This window comes from Danio rerio, chromosome 11 (assembly GCF_049306965.1).
Source record: "Danio rerio strain Tuebingen ecotype United States chromosome 11, GRCz12tu, whole genome shotgun sequence".
Taxonomy (NCBI): domain Eukaryota; kingdom Metazoa; phylum Chordata; class Actinopteri; order Cypriniformes; family Danionidae; genus Danio; species Danio rerio.
In genome coordinates this window covers 5,691,457-5,713,515 of record NC_133186.1, presented here as the reverse complement: position 1 = coordinate 5,713,515, position 22,059 = coordinate 5,691,457, and the positions used below count along the sequence as shown (strand labels likewise).

General features: G+C 38.8%; 1 protein-coding gene across 1 annotated transcript in view; it reads right to left on the bottom strand.

Moving 5' to 3' along the window:
* Nucleotides 1-17,115, bottom strand: part of si:ch73-40i7.2 — a 32,245-nt gene extending 15,130 nt beyond the window's left edge. Inside the window, exons 1-8 of the mRNA XM_073916283.1 lie at nucleotides 17,109-17,115; nucleotides 5,949-6,319; nucleotides 5,661-5,715; nucleotides 3,143-3,213; nucleotides 2,827-2,855; nucleotides 2,687-2,721; nucleotides 492-603; nucleotides 238-397 (exon numbers count right to left, since the gene is read on the bottom strand). Coding sequence (XP_073772384.1) covers nucleotides 238-397; nucleotides 492-603; nucleotides 2,687-2,721; nucleotides 2,827-2,855; nucleotides 3,143-3,213; nucleotides 5,661-5,715; nucleotides 5,949-6,309 — 823 coding nt within the window. The 5' untranslated portion in view covers nucleotides 6,310-6,319; nucleotides 17,109-17,115. The remainder of the gene's footprint in view (nucleotides 1-237; nucleotides 398-491; nucleotides 604-2,686; nucleotides 2,722-2,826; nucleotides 2,856-3,142; nucleotides 3,214-5,660; nucleotides 5,716-5,948; nucleotides 6,320-17,108) is intronic.
* Nucleotides 17,116-22,059: the final 4,944 nt, after the last annotated feature.

Genomic DNA, 22,059 nt, shown 5'->3' with positions numbered 1-22,059 from the left:
TCCTAACAGTGTTTTTAGCAGCGTGGGACACAAATATGACTGTCAACATCTCAAAAAATGTGTTGTGATGTTTCGCGACCCTTTAAAGTCTACTGCAGGTATCAGGCTGGCTTTGTCACAGACTGGCTTTGACCATTGTAGTGAGCAGTATACATGCAATATCTCAAAGAACCAGACAATAATAATGTAAATATGCTGTATCTATGGGCACTTATATTTACAGTGGCTTTGACTTACTGTTGCCCCTCAGATTTCGCGCCAGCCATTTCCCCTCAGGGTTGTTGCTGACACGGATGATCTCCACGTTTTCCCCATGCTGAACACTCAGGTCATTCTTCCCGCCCTGCCAGTCCTCTCTCACCCGAGCCATGTGGATCACTTCAATGGGTCCGTACAGCTGTGAACACACACCAGAGAACAAACACGCATCTCTGCAGGAGGCACACACACACATTCATGACAAACTGCCTTCAAAATCAGGCAAAGCTTACCTTAAATCTTTTTCTATACTCATTTTCTTGCTTCTGCTTTTCCTTCAGGTCTTTCTCATCCAGTTGTGGCTTTTTAATTTCTCTTATAACTTTCCTCTCAGCAGGAATAGGTCTGAAAGATATAGAAATATTATATTAATATATCCCAAAGTACAGTGTCTGTCACCACATTGTGCCAGATGTATGATAGGGCCAGAGGTCGCATTAAGGCTGATTTATACTTCTGCGTCAAACGCATGCGTATGCTACGGCGCTGACGCATAGCCCTTCGCCTTGGCCGTCGCTGACGTGCACCTCTCAAAAAATGTAACTACACATCGCAAAAACGCGTAGCGCAAGCTCTGTGATTGGTAGCGCTGACGAGTCTGGGCGGGACCGAGAGCCGCGTGAATGGCGCGAGCTCAATGGAGCGATTGTTTACAAGTGTGGAGTCCCGTGAAGGAGCTACGGATGGAAAGTTTTGTTTTGTGTTTACCTCATAGTTAAAGTTGTTGCACTTCCGCCGGTTCCTGCCTCAATATGAGCGAGTTTGAGCCACTTGTACATTCAGGAAGTGTTCAGGAAAAGCAAAACAGCAGCGAAGAAACTCGACACAGAGGAACATTTACACCTCACTGCCCACTAGCGTTACGGAAGTGTAATGCAGACCAACAGAGACAGCGCGCAGAAGTATAAATGCACAGCTACGGGCCTTGCATGTGCCGTGGGTTACGCCGGTCACTTGACGCAGAAGTATAAACCAGGCTTTAGACTTTCTCATTGTCCGTCATTTTGACAGAGAGGGTTGTAAAAATTCTGTCATAATTATTATTGATTATTATTGTTATTATTATTATTATTATTGATCGTTATTTAATTTGCAGACCTTCTAATCGCTTTTTTCATTCATATTTTAATAATAAACTTGCACAACGAGCATACAGGCTAAATTATTCATTTATTTATTTAACAAATGAACAAAAACTCCTTTCTGCCTTAACTCATATCTTCCTCCTGCGTCGACCTGAACTGGGTGCTTGCCTGTGCGTAATCAAACGTATCAAGGGAGACTGATGCAGAGGCAGTTGTCATTAAATTCTTTGTCTTTGCCTCGGAAAGTCGACTTCTCGTGACCAAAGACCGGAATTACTAGCGCCACTTCAGCCAGCGTTTTGTAGATAGGAAACATTTCTCCTAAGGCTGTGATCAGAACTAAGTTTGCTGGATTCTCTGAATGTGGGATTTCCCGATCCTGCAAGCACTCGTTTCACCGGGGAAAAAAATACTACAGCACGCGCTCCTTCAGCAACATGCGTGCAGCTGCACCTCTGCGTTCGGTAGTGCTCACAACACACACCAAAGCAGCTGACCTCCTTGGTTGGCTTGAAACAGCTGTCGACAGGATTTTGTCTGTTTGTTCTTCATCATCCACAGCATCACTTCCTCTTTTTTTCACCTTTATTATTAATATCACAACTATTTGGCCGTTTAAAGAAACTTCTCACACTCAGCTGCTGTGAGATTTTTGAAACTGTACGCAGCGGTGACAAAGAGGAGACAAAACAAGGACAATCGCCATCAGCTGGACAGGATTGGGAATTACAGTTAGCTACAAATTACAATAGATCACCCTCAGCATAATCAAAATGACGGATCACCTTCAGATTTTTCCGTCACTGCTGAAAAATCCGCCAATGACGGAAAATATTCGGTTAACGCGACCTCTGGATAGGGCACTAGATTTATTGGTAACACTTTACAATAAGGTTCATTAGTTAATGCATTTACTAACATGAACTAATCATGAACAACACATGTACAGCATTTATTAATAATAACTGAACCTTTACTAATGCATTATGAACATCCAAGTCTATGCTTGTTAACATTAGTTAATGCACCATGAGTTAACATGAACTAACAATGAACTACTGTATTTTCATTAACTAACGTTAACTAACATGAACAAATACAGTCGTAGATTTATTGTTCTTTGTTTGTTCATGTTAGTAAATGCATTAATTAACATTAACTAATGAACCTTATTGTAAAGTGTGACCGATTTATTTATTAGCTATAGAGTAAGATACACCATGTTAATGTGGTAATGTTTATGGCATCACTATTATGAGCATGTCTAGAGTTTCAGTAATGGTCTGATTAGGCTGCAGATTTTTGCACGGCAGATGTTGTGTAAACAAACAGTTATAATTTACCTGTCTGGATCTTCATAAATGTCCTGATCGCTGTCCTGCAATGCAATAAAACAGCACGTTATAGCACACTGCAGCACTGTAACCTCTGCACAAACACAATTCTCTCTCTCAGTCCTTTATACACACAAAAACAGACTAACCTCATTATGTGAAAGGTGAGACCATGTGTCTGCAACACAAGAAATATATGCTGTATTAGTATTCTTTTCTTACAGAACGATCCCCTACAACCTCCAAACAAAAGGAGAACAGAAACTAATGCTATGCTATATCTGTACCGGTCTTTTTAGGCTTTTTAATTGCAATGTGGTGGACCGGTGGTTTCTTACTGGTGGTTTTAAAGATATAACCCACAAGAATTTTTGACAAGTGGTCCTTTTGTATAAATCTAAAATGCTTTAGCATCTGCTTTTCTTGCCCACCAGGTGAAAACTATATATTTATATTTATTCTTACCTTTTGATTTTGGAGGTGGAGGGGGTGGAGGAAGCGCGTCATCGTAGGTTTCCTGATCTTGCCCCATGTTCCTAATCCAGACAACACATGTACATGAGTATTAGATGATAATAATAATAATAATAATAATAATAATAATAATAATAATAATAATAATAATAATAATAATAATTTGATGGCGCAATAGCCTTGTGGTTAGCGTGCTGACATGACCCGAGTATGCGACCCGAGTAGTGTGTCCGAATTCATAGAATTTGAAAATCAGTATGCGAGAAATACCCGGATGACTTACTACCTCCAGCGAGATTCTGGAGTGCGCATCCCATGCATGCTGCGCTAATGGGAGTAAAGCAACGCAACTGAGTCACATGACCATGACAAAATGGCGAATGTAGTACATGCGAATTCCATTCATACTTTTCACATTCACACTATATTGAACGCACTTTTCTAATGGCCGAGTAGTACGTTTAAATTTAAATGCAGTACCTACTGAGTAGTAGGCGGTTTCGGACGCAGCCAGAGTGATGAAGCCAATTATGATATGGGGATGGTCAGGAGGCCTTGATGGACAGGAGCCAGTGGGCAAATTTGGGAATTTTTAACAGCCACAGAGAGTCAGGACCTCAGTTTAATGTCTCATCTGAAAGACGGCGCTCACTGAGCAGTATAGAGTCCCCTTCACTATAATGGGGCATTAGGACCAACACAGATAGCCATGTTAAGCGCCCCCTGCCAGCCTCACTAACAACACTTCCAGCAGCAACCTAGCTTTCCCATAAGGTCTCCCATCAAGATACTAGCCGAGCACAGCCTTGCTTAGCTTCAGTTTGTGACCATCAAACTCACATATACTAACCCAATCAAACTCACAATACAATGCTTGCTACCCCCTACTCTTTCTCTCCAAATTCGCTTTCTGTCTCAACACTGTCCTATCTAAAAAAGACAAAAAATAAATCTTAAAAAGAATAATAATAATAATATTAATAAACCCTTACATTTATATAGTGCTTTTTTTAGACACTCAAAACGCTTTACACATTGAGGAGAATCTCATCATCCACCTTGATGACGCGACAGCAGCCATATTGGTGGAGAGGAGACAGAGGCTGCGTCTGAAACCGCATACTTCCATACTATACAGTACGCTAAAATCAGTATGTGAGCTGAGTAGCATGTCCGAATTCATAGAATTTGAAAATCAGTATGCGAGAAGTACCCGGATGACTTACTACCTCCCGCGAGATTCTGGAGTGTGCATCCCATGCATGCTGCGCTATCCCATGATGCCCCGCGAGCGAATTCATGAATGGGAGTAAAGTAACGCAACTGACGCAAGTAAGTCACATGACCATGACAAAAATGGCGGATGTAGTACATCCGAATTCCATTCATACTTTTCACATTCACATCTATATTGAACGCACTTTTCTAATGGCCGAGTAGTACGTTTAAATTCAAATGCAGTACCTACTGAGTAGTAGGCGGTTTCGGACGCAGCCAGAGAGATGAAGCCAATTATAATATGGGGATGATCAGGAGGCCATGATGGACAGAAGCCAGTGAGTGAACTTGGGAATTTTTAACAGCCATAGAGAGTCAGGACCTCACTTTAACGTCTCATCTGAAAGACAGCGCTCACTGAGCAGTATAGAGTCCCCTTCACTATAATGGGGCGTTAGGACTAACACAGATAGCATGTTGAGCGCCCCCTTCTGGCCTCACTAACAACACTTCCAGCAGCAATCTAGCTTTCCCATAAGGTCTCCCATCCAGGTACTGACCGAGCGCAGCCTTGCTTAGCTTCAGTGTGTGACCATCATTCTCACATATACTAACCCAATCAAACTCACAATACAATGCTTGCTAATCTGAGCTGGTTTTTTCATAATCTACATAAATAATCATTAATATCTATTAATACCTGCAAAGAACCTTTAGCACTAGATCCTAGGACATATGGCACAGTGAATGCAAATATTTATTGATGAGTGATGTATTTTTATTACTGTCGTAAAAGACCATTTGCTTTCTACTTGAAATTTCTCCTAGGGATGATTCTGGACAGAACAGCAGGGGCGTTTTTATCAAAGGTTATTGAGATTTGCATACATAGAGTTTAGTTATTAATTCAGTCAGACTTACTGACAACAATCATTATTCAGATTTTAATATCAATACAGTAGGATAAAAACAACCACTTTGCTGCACAATACACAATAATCTAAGTTGGTTTCTAAAGAATCTACATACAGAGTCAGGAAATGCCACAGTGCATGCTTTACACCCACATACTTCCAGCAAAAGATTGCACTATAAGGTGCATGCACGAATTGATGCAACAGAATGGAAGATGTTGTGTTCGATTCAGAATTATCATCATTTTCAGCTTCGGAGATACAGTACAGACAGAGAACAAAATGATCCAGCGGTGATAGATTTTACACAAATTTAACTGTTTTCTTTCTCTTTGGCAAGCCAGACAACAATGTATGGTCAACCTTGTATTACTCACAATTCTGAAATGGGTTTTGTGAACAGGCTGGGTTTGTTTGGGGGTCTTGCTGGTCCTGATAAGAAAAAAATACATATCAAGACAACATTTTCCTGTGACCTACTTCAAAGTCTTATTTAATATAGAATGGAAAGAGTTGTTAAGTCCATGGGTTAACTATTAATTCATGTAAACAACCACTGCAGTAGTTCATATAAACCAATAAATGCAAATGTTCTTTGATGACTACTGTTTTGTAAATGCTATAAAAGACTGAAAAGGCAGTTTTAGACAGAAAATGGCTCCTACCTTTTATAATGTGTGATTCCACTGGTCTTTTAGGAAGAACAATGGGGGTCTTTTTCCGAAACTGATCAAGATTCACAGATGGAGGACGTTTTGGCTTTGATGGTCGCTGTCCGACATTGGGCATTGGCTTCCTTAGTGGTACTACTTCTGAAATGCTCCTCTGGTGCGGCAGTGGTGGTTTGAAAGTCAATTTCATGTCATTTTGCTGTTTTAGTATCTTGTTCTGAAGAATTTCTCCTGTCAGTTTGACTCTGCTTGGCACACTGACCTCCGCAGGGAGCTCTGTAGAACTTTCCTGAGCTCCAAAACGATGAGATGGAGGAGGTCTCGGGAACACTCCTTGAGGACCCGACTGAAACATCTTTGCTTCACTGAAAGAGTTCACAGGAAGGTTTGGTCTTGGAGGCACAGCTGAAATTTTGCTTCGGAGCACTCCATTGGTTAGAGATTCTGGCATTGCACCAATTGGGTGCGGTTTGATAGCGATTCCACCTCCGGAACCTGCCATTTCTAACTGAGCATGAAATCTGGCCCGGAGGGCCTTGACATCCACATTTTCCTCCTATAAATAAATAGATTCTGGTCAAGCTCTAGTACCACTGAAATAGTGGACAAACATTAAAAAAAGACAGTAAAAATTATATGGTAAAAAACTATACTGGGCTCCTTTAAGTGCGGTTTATTCATAAACTAATTTCGAGAGGATCACGTGCTTATAATCAACACGGCTCGCTCCTTGTTAGCTCCGTAATCAGCCCTATTAGATAATTAGGGAAGCATTATAAATAGCCTGAGTATTTCACCCCAGTTATCTTCGTCTTGAAGCCCCCCCCTTCCACCCCTACATCCTCCCACTTTTTCTGATCGGGCGACACAGTGGCCCAGTGGCTAGAACTGTTGCCTCACAGCAAGAACACCGCTGGTCTAACCCACTGGGCCGGTTGGTGTTTCTGTGTGGAGTTTACATCTTCTCCCCGTGTTTGCGTAGGTTTTCCCCGGGTTCCCCGGTTTCCTCCCACCGTCCAAAAAACATACACCATAGCCAATCGACTAAAACAAATTATCACCCAATACAACCTTAGTTTACACTTCTCACGGTGACAAGCAGGGGAGTTCTCGAGACCTACCTGACCTCGAATTCCCTTCTCGCCCTTCTAACGGGAGGGAGCCCCGGGCTCGAGGATATTAAGAGCTCAGGGCTCTCTCCTGGGACAGCATGCCAAATACGCTCTATTGATTATCAGCTAAGTGTGAACTCTTGAAATAACTGAGAAGTCTATAGAGTGGAGGAAGGCCGCTAGCATAAAACTGGTTCGCTCGATTAAATCCCTATAGGATTTTCCCATAGGCTTTTCGAAGATTGCAAATAATAAGCTCTGTGTTCCAACACTGTTCATTACACTTGAATGTTTTGTCCAGATGGATAATCCTCACACAAAAATACAACTTTGAGCACTCCTGGATCTTAAATGCAAATGCAAGAATTGAAAAGCTAACATTAGGCTATAAACAAACTAAAGTGCCTTCGGGGCGCTTGCCTGTGACGTCAGCCCCACCCTGATACAGACAACTTTTCAAGCTTATTTTCAAAAATATTGTCCATGACAGAGTTAATCTCTCTGTTTATTATATTATAATCCACGTTATATATTCTAAACAAATAAATATGCAAAAACACATTGACCTACGTGCCTTCTGGATCATTTTACGTGGGAAATACATCTGCTTTGCTTTACGGTTGTTGTAAAAGTTTTAAAACAGTATGTGCCAACATATCATAAGACATATTTAAATGTGTTTCGCTCAGCGTTTCACTAGCAATAAAACAGTTAAACAAAGCATCTACAGTACGAGAATGAGTCTCCCCATTATTTACTTTCACTTTAACTCTCGTAGGGAGGGAAACCTTGTACGCACAGACATCCATTAGCCTATACATAATTATTTTTATTTATTAAGTGCAACGATTTGTTTCAAAACTATTTCTAAATTCAGTTCTAATAAATAAATAAACAGTAATAACGAAGTGTGTTCAAAAAACTGAGTTATATCCAAATACACATGCTGTACCCCATATATATATATACATATAATACTACTAATAATAACAAAAGCAAATTGCAACAAAAGCAAATTGTCATGAATAAACTAAAAAAGCCCCCCAAGATGAAGAAGGCATGGAAGTATTTTTTTTTATATTTATGTAGGCTAGAAAATAATATTTTTTGAAATATTTTAATCCTTTATATTTATATCCTATATATATATATATATATCCTTAATATTTTAATTATTTTTCATTTGTGTTAAACAGAAGAAATAAATTGCTAAAGATCATTAGAATTATTAAAATGTGAGTAAATAGTGAGTAAAGTGTCATATTTTAGGTGAACTATATCTTTAAAAAGCTAATTCCAATCTATTACTATGCTGATATCTGATATGTGCTGAATGTTCAATTTTCCTAAAAACCCAATAAAAACTCCCACAGATTAATATTGGATTTTCAGGATGATCTGAACTCTCCTTAAAACCCTTAACCAGGACTATGAACAGAATTCTTCAAATAAAGGTGATTTCTTTGCAATGTTCTTTAGAAAGGTAACAGATTTGATTCGGGATAACATTTCTGCTGTTGTTCTCCATAACTAGTATATCAACAAATTAACAAAGCTTAACTGTTTAATTTAAATTTGACATTTTTACATCAAACAGTCCACCCCCTCCTCCCTCTCCCATTTCTCTAAACTAACCACAGTCACTGAGAAACCGGATGCACACAAGCTTTAAGGTCAAATGAAATATATTGTATACTGCATATAACGAGGTGGAAAATAATATATTAAGTGACATTAACATTCATTTCAAAAGCAAAACATGAAACAAAACTGAAAACTAGACTAGTATTTTTTGCGATAGCTGTTGGAGCAGCAGTACTGTTTAGCCAACAAGTCAAACAATCTCAACATCCGTAATATAAAATGCAGATATAAACAAACCGGCATAACCTTGAACAAGCTGCTTAGTGTTTTTTTATATTAACTATTAGTTACAGCAGAAATAAATATGCATTCACACATAATTATGGTTGAAAATGTCAACTTGGGCGAAGCAGTGGCGCAGTAGGTAGTGCTGTTGCCTCACAACAAGAAGGTCGCTTGGTCGCTGGTTCGAACCTCGGCTCAGTTGGCGTTTCTGTGTGGAGTTTGCATGTTCTCCCTGCATTCGTGTGGGTTTCCTCCGGGTGCTCCGGTTTCCCCCACAGTCCGAAGACATGCGGTACAGGTGAATTAGGTAGGCTAAATTTTCCACAGTGTGTGAGTGTAAATGTTTTTGGCTGGAAGGGCATCCGCTGCTTAAAAACTTGCTGCATAAGTTGGCAGTTCATTCCGCTGTGGTGACCCCAGATTAATAAAGGGACTAAGCCGACAAGAAAATGAATGTCAACTTTCTCTCAAGTATTCAAAGATCACCTTTCACCAATTGCCAGATAACAAAAATTAGACCTGTTATGAAAATTATCACTTTTATAAGGGGTATTGTGTGGCAAGTCTGTGAATACAGCCAGCCTCTAATGCTAAAAATTACAATTTTTAAATTAACGACCCCCCCCCACCCCCCCTTCACACCTACTTCCTCCCCCTTTTGCGAATGGGGTGACACGGTGGCCCAATGGCTAGCACTGTTGCCTCACAGCAAGAACACCGCTGGTCCGACCTCCTATCTGGCTGGTTGGTGTTTCTGTGCAGAGATTACATGTTCTCCCCATGTTTGCGTGGGTTTCCCCCGGGTTCCCCGGTTTCCTCCCACCGTCCAAAAACATAAACCATAGCCAATCGACTAAACCAAATTATCACCTAATACAACCTTAGTTTACACTTCTCACGTGGCGACAAGCAGGGGAGTTCTCGAGACACACCTGAGCTCGAACTCCCCTCTCGCCCTTCTAACGGGAGGGAGCCCCGTGCTCGAGGATATTACGAGCTCAGGGCTCTCTCCCGGGACAGCAAGCCAAAAACGCTTTATTGATTATCAGCTAAGTGTGAACTCTTGAAATTGCAGTTGTTGCTGCTAAGGGTGGCACAACCACTTTTTTTTGTTTTACTTTAATATTGAAAACCTTCAATTCAAAACTCCGTAATTTGTTTACTCTTATAATATTTAAATTAGCTTGATGATCAGAAACAATAAAATGTGACAAACATACAAAAAACAAACAAACAAAAAAACAGTAAGGGCAAAGAGTTTTTTTATTATACCACTGTTTTTCATTAGAGAAGTAGCCAATTTAACCAGTTCCTTTGGGCTTTAATCAATATCAGATGACTCCCTAGAAAATGACCATTCTGAGTTAATTATTTGCAGTTCAGTAAAGTTAGACTGCTGTGTTTAGGTGAGCTGATTTGTGCTTTGTGAGAAAGAAACTGTTGAGAGAAACTGGGTCAAACACACGGTTGAAGCACTGATGGCTTCTGTCGCATAAACATCCATATACAGAACATCTGACCTTGTAGGTGCTTCACCACACAATATTAACTAGATCAAAAACGAAAAAGACTGTTTGCATGCAGGCTACAGGTGTGAATGTTGAAAACAAATGTCAAAATTCTGAAAACTGAATATCATAATCAACTAAAAGTATCATTATTTTGCAAAAATGTAGTGCAAGCACAGTAAAAGTATCTGTTGTACAGTAAATACTACACAAAGTATGTGTAACTACACAAAGTTTTTTAGGAGCTACTAAAAAGTAGCCCCTAAAAAAGTAATAAGAAGTAGTGAATATTACTTTGTGAAAAGTATTTCAGCATATCCCCTACATGTTAAAATTGTAGCTCATATCATAACCAATAACTTTTAAAGGTGTTTTAAGTGTACATTAAATTATTTGGCAATCATAGACTGGCAATTTAAAATGTGAGATTGATTTAATATGAGAACACATTACTTTAATATACACTCACTGGCCACTTTATTAGGTACACCTTACTAATACGGGGCTCGACCCTGTTTTGCCTTTAGAACTGCCCTAATCCAGTGTGGCATAGGTTCAGCAAGGTACTAAAAATATTCCTGAGAGATTTTGCTCCATATTGACATGATAGCATCACACAGTAGCTGCAGATTTGTCAGCTGCACATCCATGATGCGAATCTCCCGTTACATCACATCTCGAAGGTGCTCTAATGGATTGAGTTCTGGTGACTGTTGAGGTCGTTTGAGTACAGTGAACTCGTTGTCATGTTCAAGAAACCAGTCTGAGATGATTTGTGCTTTATGACATGGCGCATTATCCTGCTGGAAGTAGCTATCAGAAGATGGGTGCACTGTGGTCATAAAAGGATGGACATGGTCAGCAACAACACTCAGTGTTGAAATGAAGCTCAATTGGTACTAATGGGCCCAAAGTTTGCAAAGAAAATATCCCCCACACCATTACACCACCACCACCAGCCTGAATCGTTGATACAAGGCAGGATCCCTACTGAAAAAAACAGCTTAAACCAGCCTAGGCTGGTTAGCTGGTTTTAGCTGGTCGACCAGGCTGGTTTTAGAGGGGTTTTGGCCATTTCCAGGCTGGTTTCCAGCCATTTCCAGCCTGGTCTTAGCTGGTCAGGCTGGGAGATGACCAGCTAAAACCAGTTTGACCAGCTTAGCCAGGCTGGGAGCCCAGCTAAAACCAGCTATGTCCAGCTTAAACCAGGCTGGCCAAGCTGGTTTTAGCTGGATTTAGCTGGTCATTTTCCAGCCTGACCAGCTAAGACCAGGATGGAAATGGCTGGAAACCAGCCTGGAAATGGTCAAAACCCCTCTAAAACCAGCCTGGTCAACCAGCTAAAACCAGCCAATCAGCCTAGGCTGGTTTAAACTGGATTTTTCAGCAGGGATGAGTCCATGCTTCAATGTTGTTAATGCCAAATTCTAACCCGACCATCTGAATGTCACAACAGAAACTGAGACTCAGACCAGGTAATGTTTCTCTAATCTTCCAATCTATTGTCCAATTTTGGTGAGCCTCTGTGAATTATAGCCTCAGTTTCCTGTTCTTAGCTGACAGTAATAATAATAACTTTAATAACTTTATTTGTATAGCACTTTTCCAACATACATGCAACTCAAAGTGCCTCACAAACAACAACAAAAGCATTAAAACAGACCACAAAAACTTATCACATATACTAAAATAAAAGCATTCATGTACACAAAATGTAAGTATATATTCACATGATCACACACACAATAGTCCTTACATATGCAGGCACACACCATACATTACATACATAAACCTACAACAAAATAGATAAAATGCGTACACCTAACAAACTTGTTTAATCATACGCAATTTTAAAAAGATGTGTCTTAACACGCTTTTTAAAAACATGAATACTTGGTGATTCTTTCACTTCAAGGGGGAGACAGTTCCAAATTTTTGGAGCATAATGGCTAAAAGAAGTGCCGCCAGATCGCATCAGATTTACAGGATAAAATTCTAAAAGTCCAGCACTAGAAGAGCGTAGTAAACGGTTTGGATTATATTTTGTTAAACAGTCGGAAATGTAGGAAGGTGTCATATTGTGTAGTGCTTTAAAAACTAATAAAAGAATCTTAAAATCTATCCTTTGGTGCACAGGCAACCAGTGTAATTCTATTAATACTGGTGTGATGTGCTCTCGTTTCTTCAATTTCATTAAAACTCTGGCTGCTGCATTTTGTATCAATTGCAACTTCATTGTAGAACCCTTAGGTAGACCAGTATAGATAGCATTGCAATAATCAAGCCGAGAGAAAATAAAAGCATGAATTAATTTCTTGGCATCATCAAAAGATAGGAAAGAACGAATTTTGGCAACATTTCGTAAATGATAAAAACATGTTTTTGTAACTTGATTAATATGAGATTTAAAATTAAGATCACAATCGAAAATAACACCCAGGTTCTTTAATTCTTTTTTTGATTGTAGATTGATTGACAGTAGTGGCTCCCGGTGTGAACATTCTATGGTTCAACTTCTGCTCACAGAGACATCAATAATCAGCGTGTGAACGTCAACAACGGATTAACAAAACTCACAAACAGGAGACTAAAAGTGACAAAATCAACGTCAACTTAAACATCAGAATCAACAGCAGATAATGAAAACTGGAGCATCAATAAGATATAGAATGTACTCATACTGCAATGCATGCTGAAACTTTAGGACTTTGCCACAGCCAGCAAGTGTAAGGTGTAGGCCAGACCTGGGCCAGAATAAAAGCAAGCTGTGGGCCAGAATAGGGTCAGTTCTAGTTCAGTTGGTTGAATTCTGGCTAATATGTGGTATTGCTTTGGCGTATTTGTAGCCCAGATCTGACAAACAGGATTGGACCACCCTAGAGAAAACATTCCATTCAGTATGTGGTCCAGATGTCAGTGTCTGGTGTGGGCCAGATCTGGGCCAGAATGAAAGCAACCTGTGGCACAGAATAGGGTCCGTTCTGGTTCATTTGGCTGAATTCTGGCTAATATGTGATCTTGCTATGGCTTATTGTTGCCCAGATCTGGCAAACAGGAATGGACTACCCTAGAGCAATCATACCATTCAGTATGTGGTCCAGATGTAAGTGGCTGGTGTGGGCCGTATCTGGACCAGAATAAAAGCAACCTGTGGCACAGAATAGGGTTTGTTCTGGTTTATTTGGTTGAATTCTGGCTATTATGTGATATTGCTATGGCTTATTGTTGCCCAGATCTGGCAAACTAGAATGGACCACCCTAGAGCAATCATTCCATTCAGTATGTGGTCCAGATGTCAGTGTTTGGTGTGGGCTGGATCTGGACCAGAATAAAAGCAACCTGTGGCACAGAATAGGGTCAGTTTTGGTTCATTTGGTTGAATTCTGGCTATTATGTGATATTGCTATGGCTTATTGTTGCCCAGATCTGGCAAACAGGAATGGACCACCCAAGTGCCATGATTCCATGCCGTATGTGGGCCGGATGTAAGTGTCAGGTGTGGGCCGCATTTGAGCCACAAGAATTTTGCTAACAGGGATGAACTCATGTTTCACTCAGATTACAAAAATTCTGAATGGCTTCACATTGGTGCAAGTTTAACCTAAACAAACACATGAAAGACTCGACTTCTGTTGAGGAGGAAGGAGTGTATATGCACTCCGATGTACCCCCTAACACACTCAGGGAGTCACAATTATTTCTGTGGTAACTAACACAAGGCCACAGATAATATCATCAGAGATTAACTTGCATTGAACCCGAAACCGTCTGCCTAGAGGATTTAACAGTAATAAAGCACACTGTTTGTTCAAAGACACCCATTGATGAAAGTCAGTACTGGAAGGCAGAAGTTTTAGCAGAAGTTTGCCCATGTTACGCTGACACAATGGACAATAATATACCTCAGACCACAGAGTGCCACCCTTAACACCTGCCAGTGACATCTCCATTCTTTCCTTACAACTTTCCTCAAACGGTCAGTCTACACTCATACATAATTATCACACATCTGTTGACGTGTGTCATTGTTTAAAAGTAAACTTTGAGATGTCAGGCATTGTGGAGGAAGATATGAACCGTCATGAAACGCAGGTTCAGAGCGCTAGTGAGGCACAGGAAGAGTCTCCAACCACACACCTTTGCACAGCACATCGCACAACAGAGGCTGCCATAGAGACAACAGACTTAAGTGAGCCAATCGGCTGCATGCACTGCTAAAAATGCAACCTGTGTCAATGACAAAAGAAAAATGAAAGCTTTGTCTGTTCTAGCCACAATTCGAAGACGTATTCAGTTCAGACATGCGTCAGTTCTCTGTTGTAGGAGAAATGAAATTCTTTTCAACTTTTTAAGCACTGCAAAAATGCGTCTCTCTCAAGAGTTTTTGTCTTGATTTTAGTCCAAATATTTAACAATTCTTAAATCATGAAGAAATTTCTTGACAAGCAAAATATATTGTCTTGTTTTAAGAAATAATATGTCAAAATGAAGTGAGTTTTTTCTTAAAACAACCTAAATAATCTGCCAATGGGGTAAGAAAAATAATCTTATGTCAACAGGAAAAGTAGATTTAATTGCGTCCCCCATTAGCAAATTATTTAGCTTGTTTTAAGGAAAAAATCACTTCATTTTGGCATATTATTTCTTAAAATTAGACATTATGTTCTGCTTGCCTAGAAACTGATTCTTGATATAAGAACTTTTAGATATCTGGACTAGAAACGAGACAAAAACTTTAAGTAAAAAATACATTTTTTTGCAGTGAGGATCAATGGTGACTGACATATCTGAAGTCTATTCAAGTCCACCGTTCCAAGTCTATACGAAATGTAGCATTTGAACCAACACTCAAGCCTACACAGGCCTAATATTGTTGTTTTACCATATGTTTGAGAATAACAATAATAATAGCCTACTCATATTAACTTTTATGTTACATCTACAGAATCATGAGAAAATCATGATCTTGATTTTAAGCCAGAATCGTGCAGCCCTCTTGTGTACAGTAAACTTGCTAACCTTTTTGGTCACATCCAAAACGTACAGTTGAAGTCAGAATTATTAGCCCCCCTGAATTGTTAGACCGCTTGTTTATTTTTTCCCCAATTTCTGTTTAACAGAGAGCAGATTTTTTCAACACATTTCTAATCACAATAGTTTTAATAACTCATTTCTAATAACTGATTTATTTGATCTTTGCTATGATGACAGTAAATAATATTTGTCTAGATATTTTTCAAGACACTTCTATACAGCTTAAAGTGAAATTTAAAGGCTTCACAGGGTTAATTAGGTTAACTAGGCAGGTTAGGGTAATTAAGCAAGTTATTGTATAACAATGGTTTGTTCTGTAGACTATCGAGAAAAAAAATATATCCTAAAGGGGCTAATAATTTTGTCCCTAAAATGGTGTTTAAAAAATAAAAAACTGCTTTTATTCTAGCCGAAATAAAACAAACAATACTTTTCCCAGAAGAAAAAATATTATCAGACATACTGTGAAAATTTCCTTGCTCTGTTAAACATCAATTGGAGATTATTTAAAAAAAGAAGAAAAAAAAATTAAAGGGGGCTAACATTTCTGACTTCAACTGTGTGTTTATTTTCCTCATTTAAAATCTAAAAAATGTTCACATATTGATAATTTTCTGATTCCATCACTCTGTGGTTAGTTGTTTTTAGAAGATATAAACAGATGTTTCTATATAATGTTAGCATATACTCTCTCTGTGTATTTATTCTTTAAGATTTTACAGCAAATGTCACATCCATGAGGCTGGAATTGCTCGTATATATTTTCAATACACCCAGTTAATACTGTGTAAAGTTGTAAAAGTTATACTGTGGCACAAAACCATCATATGTGAACAGAATAACACTCATAACTTTTTTTGTCACATGAATCTTGTATTTCAAAATTAAACTATACAGATTTTACAAAGGCAGTGATGCAAAATGTGCCTGCCTTTTGTGTGTATGTTACAATATTAAACTCAAACAGCAGTTCAAACATTCACCCACATAAAATCACAAGCCTAGGAGCCAACTAGAATCTCAGATTTGATAATTGATAGTGCTTTCAGCTATTAATAAAAAGTGTCATCCTCACTGCTATATTTAATATATTCACCCATACTTAGTCTACCTCAAGATAAGAATAGTGATAGACTCTGTTAGCTACAGGTGTTACGCTCTCAAATATCTTGAAATCCAGTTGTCAGGACTGAAATATTGCTGGTTTTAATAAACATTGGCATTCTCACTGAGTTCACCAGTTTTAAAATCTACACTCAGACATATTAATACACTTTAGTTTAGCCCAAAGGTATTGCGATACCCCCAAAAATATAATTTTAACATCATCTTGCAGAAGCAATACATAATGAAGTCACCTTTCTGCTCTTAAGTACGAATACAGTAGCCTAATACATACATATATATTACATATACAAATAATAATAGCCATAAACATATGAGTAACATTATATATTAATAATAACTTAGTACACGAGAACCAAGTATATTGATTTCAGGTCAATTTATAATATCAATGTCGACTAACAATTCAATATTCAGTGTCTTTCAATATTAATGTAGGAGCTTTTAAATACACATTTCGTAGTTTCCTAACAAAAGGGGTAAAAAGATAATCAAGGTGTCCTTACCATGTGTTTTATTTCCAAAGTTTCATGTCATGTGACGACAGCTTAAATAGTGCGACAGACTGCTGCAGTTTCCTGGCCTGAAGCACAGATGAGCGACCACTCAAGCAGGAAGTGGATTATAAATGAATGAAAACATCACACCGGGCCACAATGCACTTATATAAACTGCGTATATCTATATTTTGAGACGCTATATAATAAAAACTCTTTCGTTTATAACCACAGACTTCATGGAAATTGAGCATCTAGTTGACTAGTGACATAAGGTAATGGTATATGTTAATCATAATATTTTAATATGCAGTTTAATATAATATTTGGGCTGATAATTCTTTACTCCTGTCAGTTTTATTGAATTAAAGAAAACAATTGTTTGGGGTTTTACCTTGTGAGTTCTTCAAAGAAATCGTGATTTGTCTCCCTCTGTCGGTCAGAAAGGGGAAGAACTAAATGTATCCTTGTAAAAATGGATTAATGGAGAACCACCCAGCAACATAATCTCACTTGAGCTTTGAAGAGCAAACCTTTTCTATTTTATCGGACCTGGGACCCTTTCTTTGGTTATCTAGGAACCTCTTAGTGTTTAAGACTTAAAGCTTGTCTGATGGACTCAGCCTGGACTAAAGAAATGTAATATGCCTTATCGCAATATAATATTGTATTTTTTTGTCATTATTATTTTTATTATTATAAGTGTTATTATTATTTATTTGCCGAATTATTTATTTAATCACAATTTAATTTTATTTATTATTATTTTATTTTTATTTTTCATGTGGGGGTCAGAACTCAAATTTCATGTTTTGCAGATACTATCTTTCTACTCAATGTAATTTTCTGACATGTTTTTGCACTAAAAATGTTCAGTAAAAATATATTTGAAAAAAAAAAAAGAAAGGGGAAGAACTAATTTTGTGTGAAAATGTGAGGTGTGTATTTTATCTACTTAGTCCGTCAATAGGTAAAGTTTGTTCCCACTGTCGCCACTGACTTGCTTGGTTTGGGACTTGTGGAGCTGCGGCATCAATGGATTTGCTCTTCAGTGTTTGAACTTTCAGCATTGAAAATTAAACAACCCTAAACTGAACTTCAACTCTGAAAACTGGACTGACAGTTTCAATTTACCAGAACTTCTGTCAAGCTGCTTTGACACAATCTACATTGTAAAAGGGCTATACAAATAAAATTAATTTAATTGAACTAAGTCGAAGGAAAATGAATGAATGACATTAAAACCACAATATATATAATCTAGCAGAATTTAACACCCGGTCTTTGGTCATTTTGAAGCTTTTGAAATTTACTGAGATGTTTGCTTGGCTTAGTGAACAGGCTCTTGGCGAAGGCAGTCGCACTTCTTGCCTCTCCCTCTAATATCTCTCCTTGCTGGCTCCTCTTGTCTTCGTCTCATTCTATCTCTGAGGCTCTCCGTGCCCTGCTATCCAAACGAACAAGGAATTATGGATTTAATCAACTGGTCTCTGAATGCAATTGGAACCATCTTGAAGATATTTACCAAATCGGAACTGATAACAGGATTTCTGCTTATGGGCTTATGCGGGGCCCTGGGGTATCGACGACTGATTAAAGCGGTCAGTGCAGCTCAAAACACCGCCAGGCTGGCCGGCTTGATTGAAACGCATATAGGTTGCAAATCAGACTATGGTCCTAGACCGCAAACTGGAAAACATCGGGGTGAATTTAGCAGCTCTGCAACAAGATCTGGCCAGATCGGGAGACGAGTGATGGACATTAAATATCGGTGAAATTGGCAGATATTGACCCAAAGTTGTAGTATTTTCCTACTGTTTCGGCTCTCTGTTTTCGTTCTCCTGCCAGACGGCCTCGGCTGGAGAAAAACAACGTCTCCCGGATATCGAAATTAGGAGACGCTCTGAAATTCCTGCTCCCTGTCAAGGACACCTGTTGGACTCTACAGGCTCACACATACACTTAACTAAAGATAAACAATCACTACTGATTCCCTCATCCAAACGCCTTCTTGTGCTTTCACCCACGGGAGGAGTGTGCGGGTCTGCGACCAACGCCTCCATGGCTGCAGGACCAGATGGCTGCCCGCCCTCATCGAACTATTTGAAGTAGAGGATCACGTGATTATGATTGAACACGGCTGGTTCTGCATTAGCATGTATGATCCACCAATCAGGTAACCCACTATAAAGAGCCAGGGTTTTTCCACTACAGTCATCTTCGATTTGAAGAATCCCCCCTTCCACCCCACCTCTTCACCTTTCCTTCCATAGGGTGGCACGGTGGCCCAGTGGTTAGCACTGTTGCCTCACAGCAAGAACATCACCGGTTCTAGTCCTTTAACAGGCTGGCGGTCATTTCTTTGTGTAGTTTGCATGTTCTTCCCATGCTCGTGTGGGTTTTCCCCAGGTTCTCCGGTTTCCTCCCTCATTCCAAAAACATGCACTACAAGTGAATTGATCAATCTAAATTTAGCACTACGGTCAAACTCTCATCCTGCAGTTTATCTCTTCATAGCATTCATTTTAGTCATCAGCTCTTATCAAGAAGGGAGTTTTCGAGATCCACCTGAGCTCAAGGCTCCCCTCTCGCCCTGCAAACGGGAGGGAGCACAGGGCTCAAGGACCATTTGGGCTCAGGGCTCTCTCCGGGACAGCATACCAAACTTGCTTATAATCAATCATCAGCTAAGTGTGAACTCTTGAAATCCATATCCCCTGTGTCAATGTTGTGTCTTGTCTGTGTGCTTTTTGTGCTAGATTGGGCGGTTTTTCTCCTCGTCTCACTTTGCTCTAAATCAAGAGCAAGGTTAAAGGGTATTTTGTTTTTGTTTTTTTTGCCTGACTCTCCTGATGTATCTTACCTCCCTTTCTAAATGCTACCTCCGGTGACCTGTACGGTCAGGGGGGTTCAATTTCACTATGCGAAAGTGTATGTGACAAATAAAGGCCTGATTTGATTTGACAAGTGGGAAAGCAATAAAATGACTCCGAAACAAAGTCTAACTATAACAATATAGGCAAAACAAGAAATTATAATTATTAATCGCAAAATTTCGATAAATGGAAATTTTAAAAGCAATCAAAGTCCCTTTTGTAGTTTTAAAAAAATATTTCACTGTTTTAAAAATATTTTCTTTGACTAAAATATTATTTTAATAAATATATTGGTTTAATAAATATGTTTTGCTCAAAAGCACCAAAATATATTACCTATATTCAGTGAGAAAGTGTTAAAATATAAATTTTTTAAAAAATGGGGTGAACTCATTTATGCGGAGCACTGTATATACAAAACAAAACATCATAATACTACTACAGAATTTAAAATATTTGTACAACTTTTCTTTTTTTTTAACAAAATTCTTTTTATAAATAGACTCAAAAGGTACACCAAAGAGAAATAGTTTTAAAATTCTGAATGTAACTTTACAAAGACAAATCCAGCAGCAAGACTTTATCAATCAATCTTCTTTATTTTCACATTTAAAAATAAGTCTTATAATCTTTAAGTTGACAAGAAAATGCAACAATAACCGTATCAAGGCATCTTAAAATCAAATAATAGAAACACTGGCTGAAAGTAGAACAATCTCAACACGGAAAGTGTGACAATGCATTTCCACACCATAGAAAGACAAACTAAAAAACAAATGAAAAGGACTCGGCTTGAATGTCAGATTATAGAGACACATACGCCTCTCCCAAGGGAAAAGGTCCAAGAGCTTAAAGATTCGAACGCTGACTGGAAATAAAATATATTACAGCAGTGCATGACATTCAGGAGGGGGAAGGTGAAGTCACTGTAACATCAGTTCTGTCGAGCTCAAGACTTCAAAGGTTTAGGCTCAGTTTATAATTGTTTACCATGTAATTCAACACAAAACGAAAAGCCTCTCCAAGACTCATATTCTTCACAATGCCAGTTTTCGACACTGATCACACTGTAATAAATGCAGAGTTCAACACAATTCAATCATGTTGTCCCAACGCAAATTAACAAATTTAAGTAGATTGAACATAAAACAAACAAGTTGTCCCAAAAATAATCTCAAGAATTGTGTTGTTTCAGCTCATTTTAAAATAAGCAGCTTGAACAAGCAATGTTTTAAGTGCAGTGCTGACCTGCGTCTTGTTAATAACTACGCATCTTCAACCCAATATTTCTTTTAAAATTGATTATGACTAAAAGCAGGGGTTACCAAACTTGTTCCTGGAGGGCCAGTGTCCTGCAGGTTTCAGCTCCAACCCTAATCAAAACCACCTGAACAGGCCGATTAAGGTCTTACTAGGTAAGTGTTTGGACACTCAATAATGACTTCAAACCACACTGAACTGAGCTAAACTGAACTTAAACACTAAAAACTGAACTACCCTGATCCAGTTACTATGACCATTTATGTGAAGCTGCTTTGACACAATCTACACTGTAAAAGCGCTAGACAAATAAAGCTGAATTGAATTGAATAAACTTGAAACACCCAAATGTGTTGAGGCAAGTTGGAGCTAAACCCTGCAGGGACACCATCAGCACTCCAGGACCGAGATTGGTGACCCCTGACTAAAAGCAATAAGGGGAGAACAGAAAATCTGCACACCCCCCGTAATGACATGATGTAAGCGCAGAAGCTGTGAACCAATAAAAAAACAGGCAGAAGGACGAGACCACCCAAAGCCTTTCTTTTTTGGCTGATGATAAAATGGGAACTAAAAGAAGCACATGATTGCTCAAACTGATCCTCTAAATTCACAATATATAGAGACGTGACGACAGAGAATGTCGCATGAACATTGTCCTTCAAAACTCACAACTAAAAAGTCACAATGCCATGATTCCAGAACACTTCAAATATAAGTATTAAAAACACTCCAATGTTAAACTCTTTGCAATTGCATGCCTTTTTTTTGTTGCCCAAAATGTGTCTAGCTTCCCAGCAGCAAGACACTTGGAAAGAAACAGG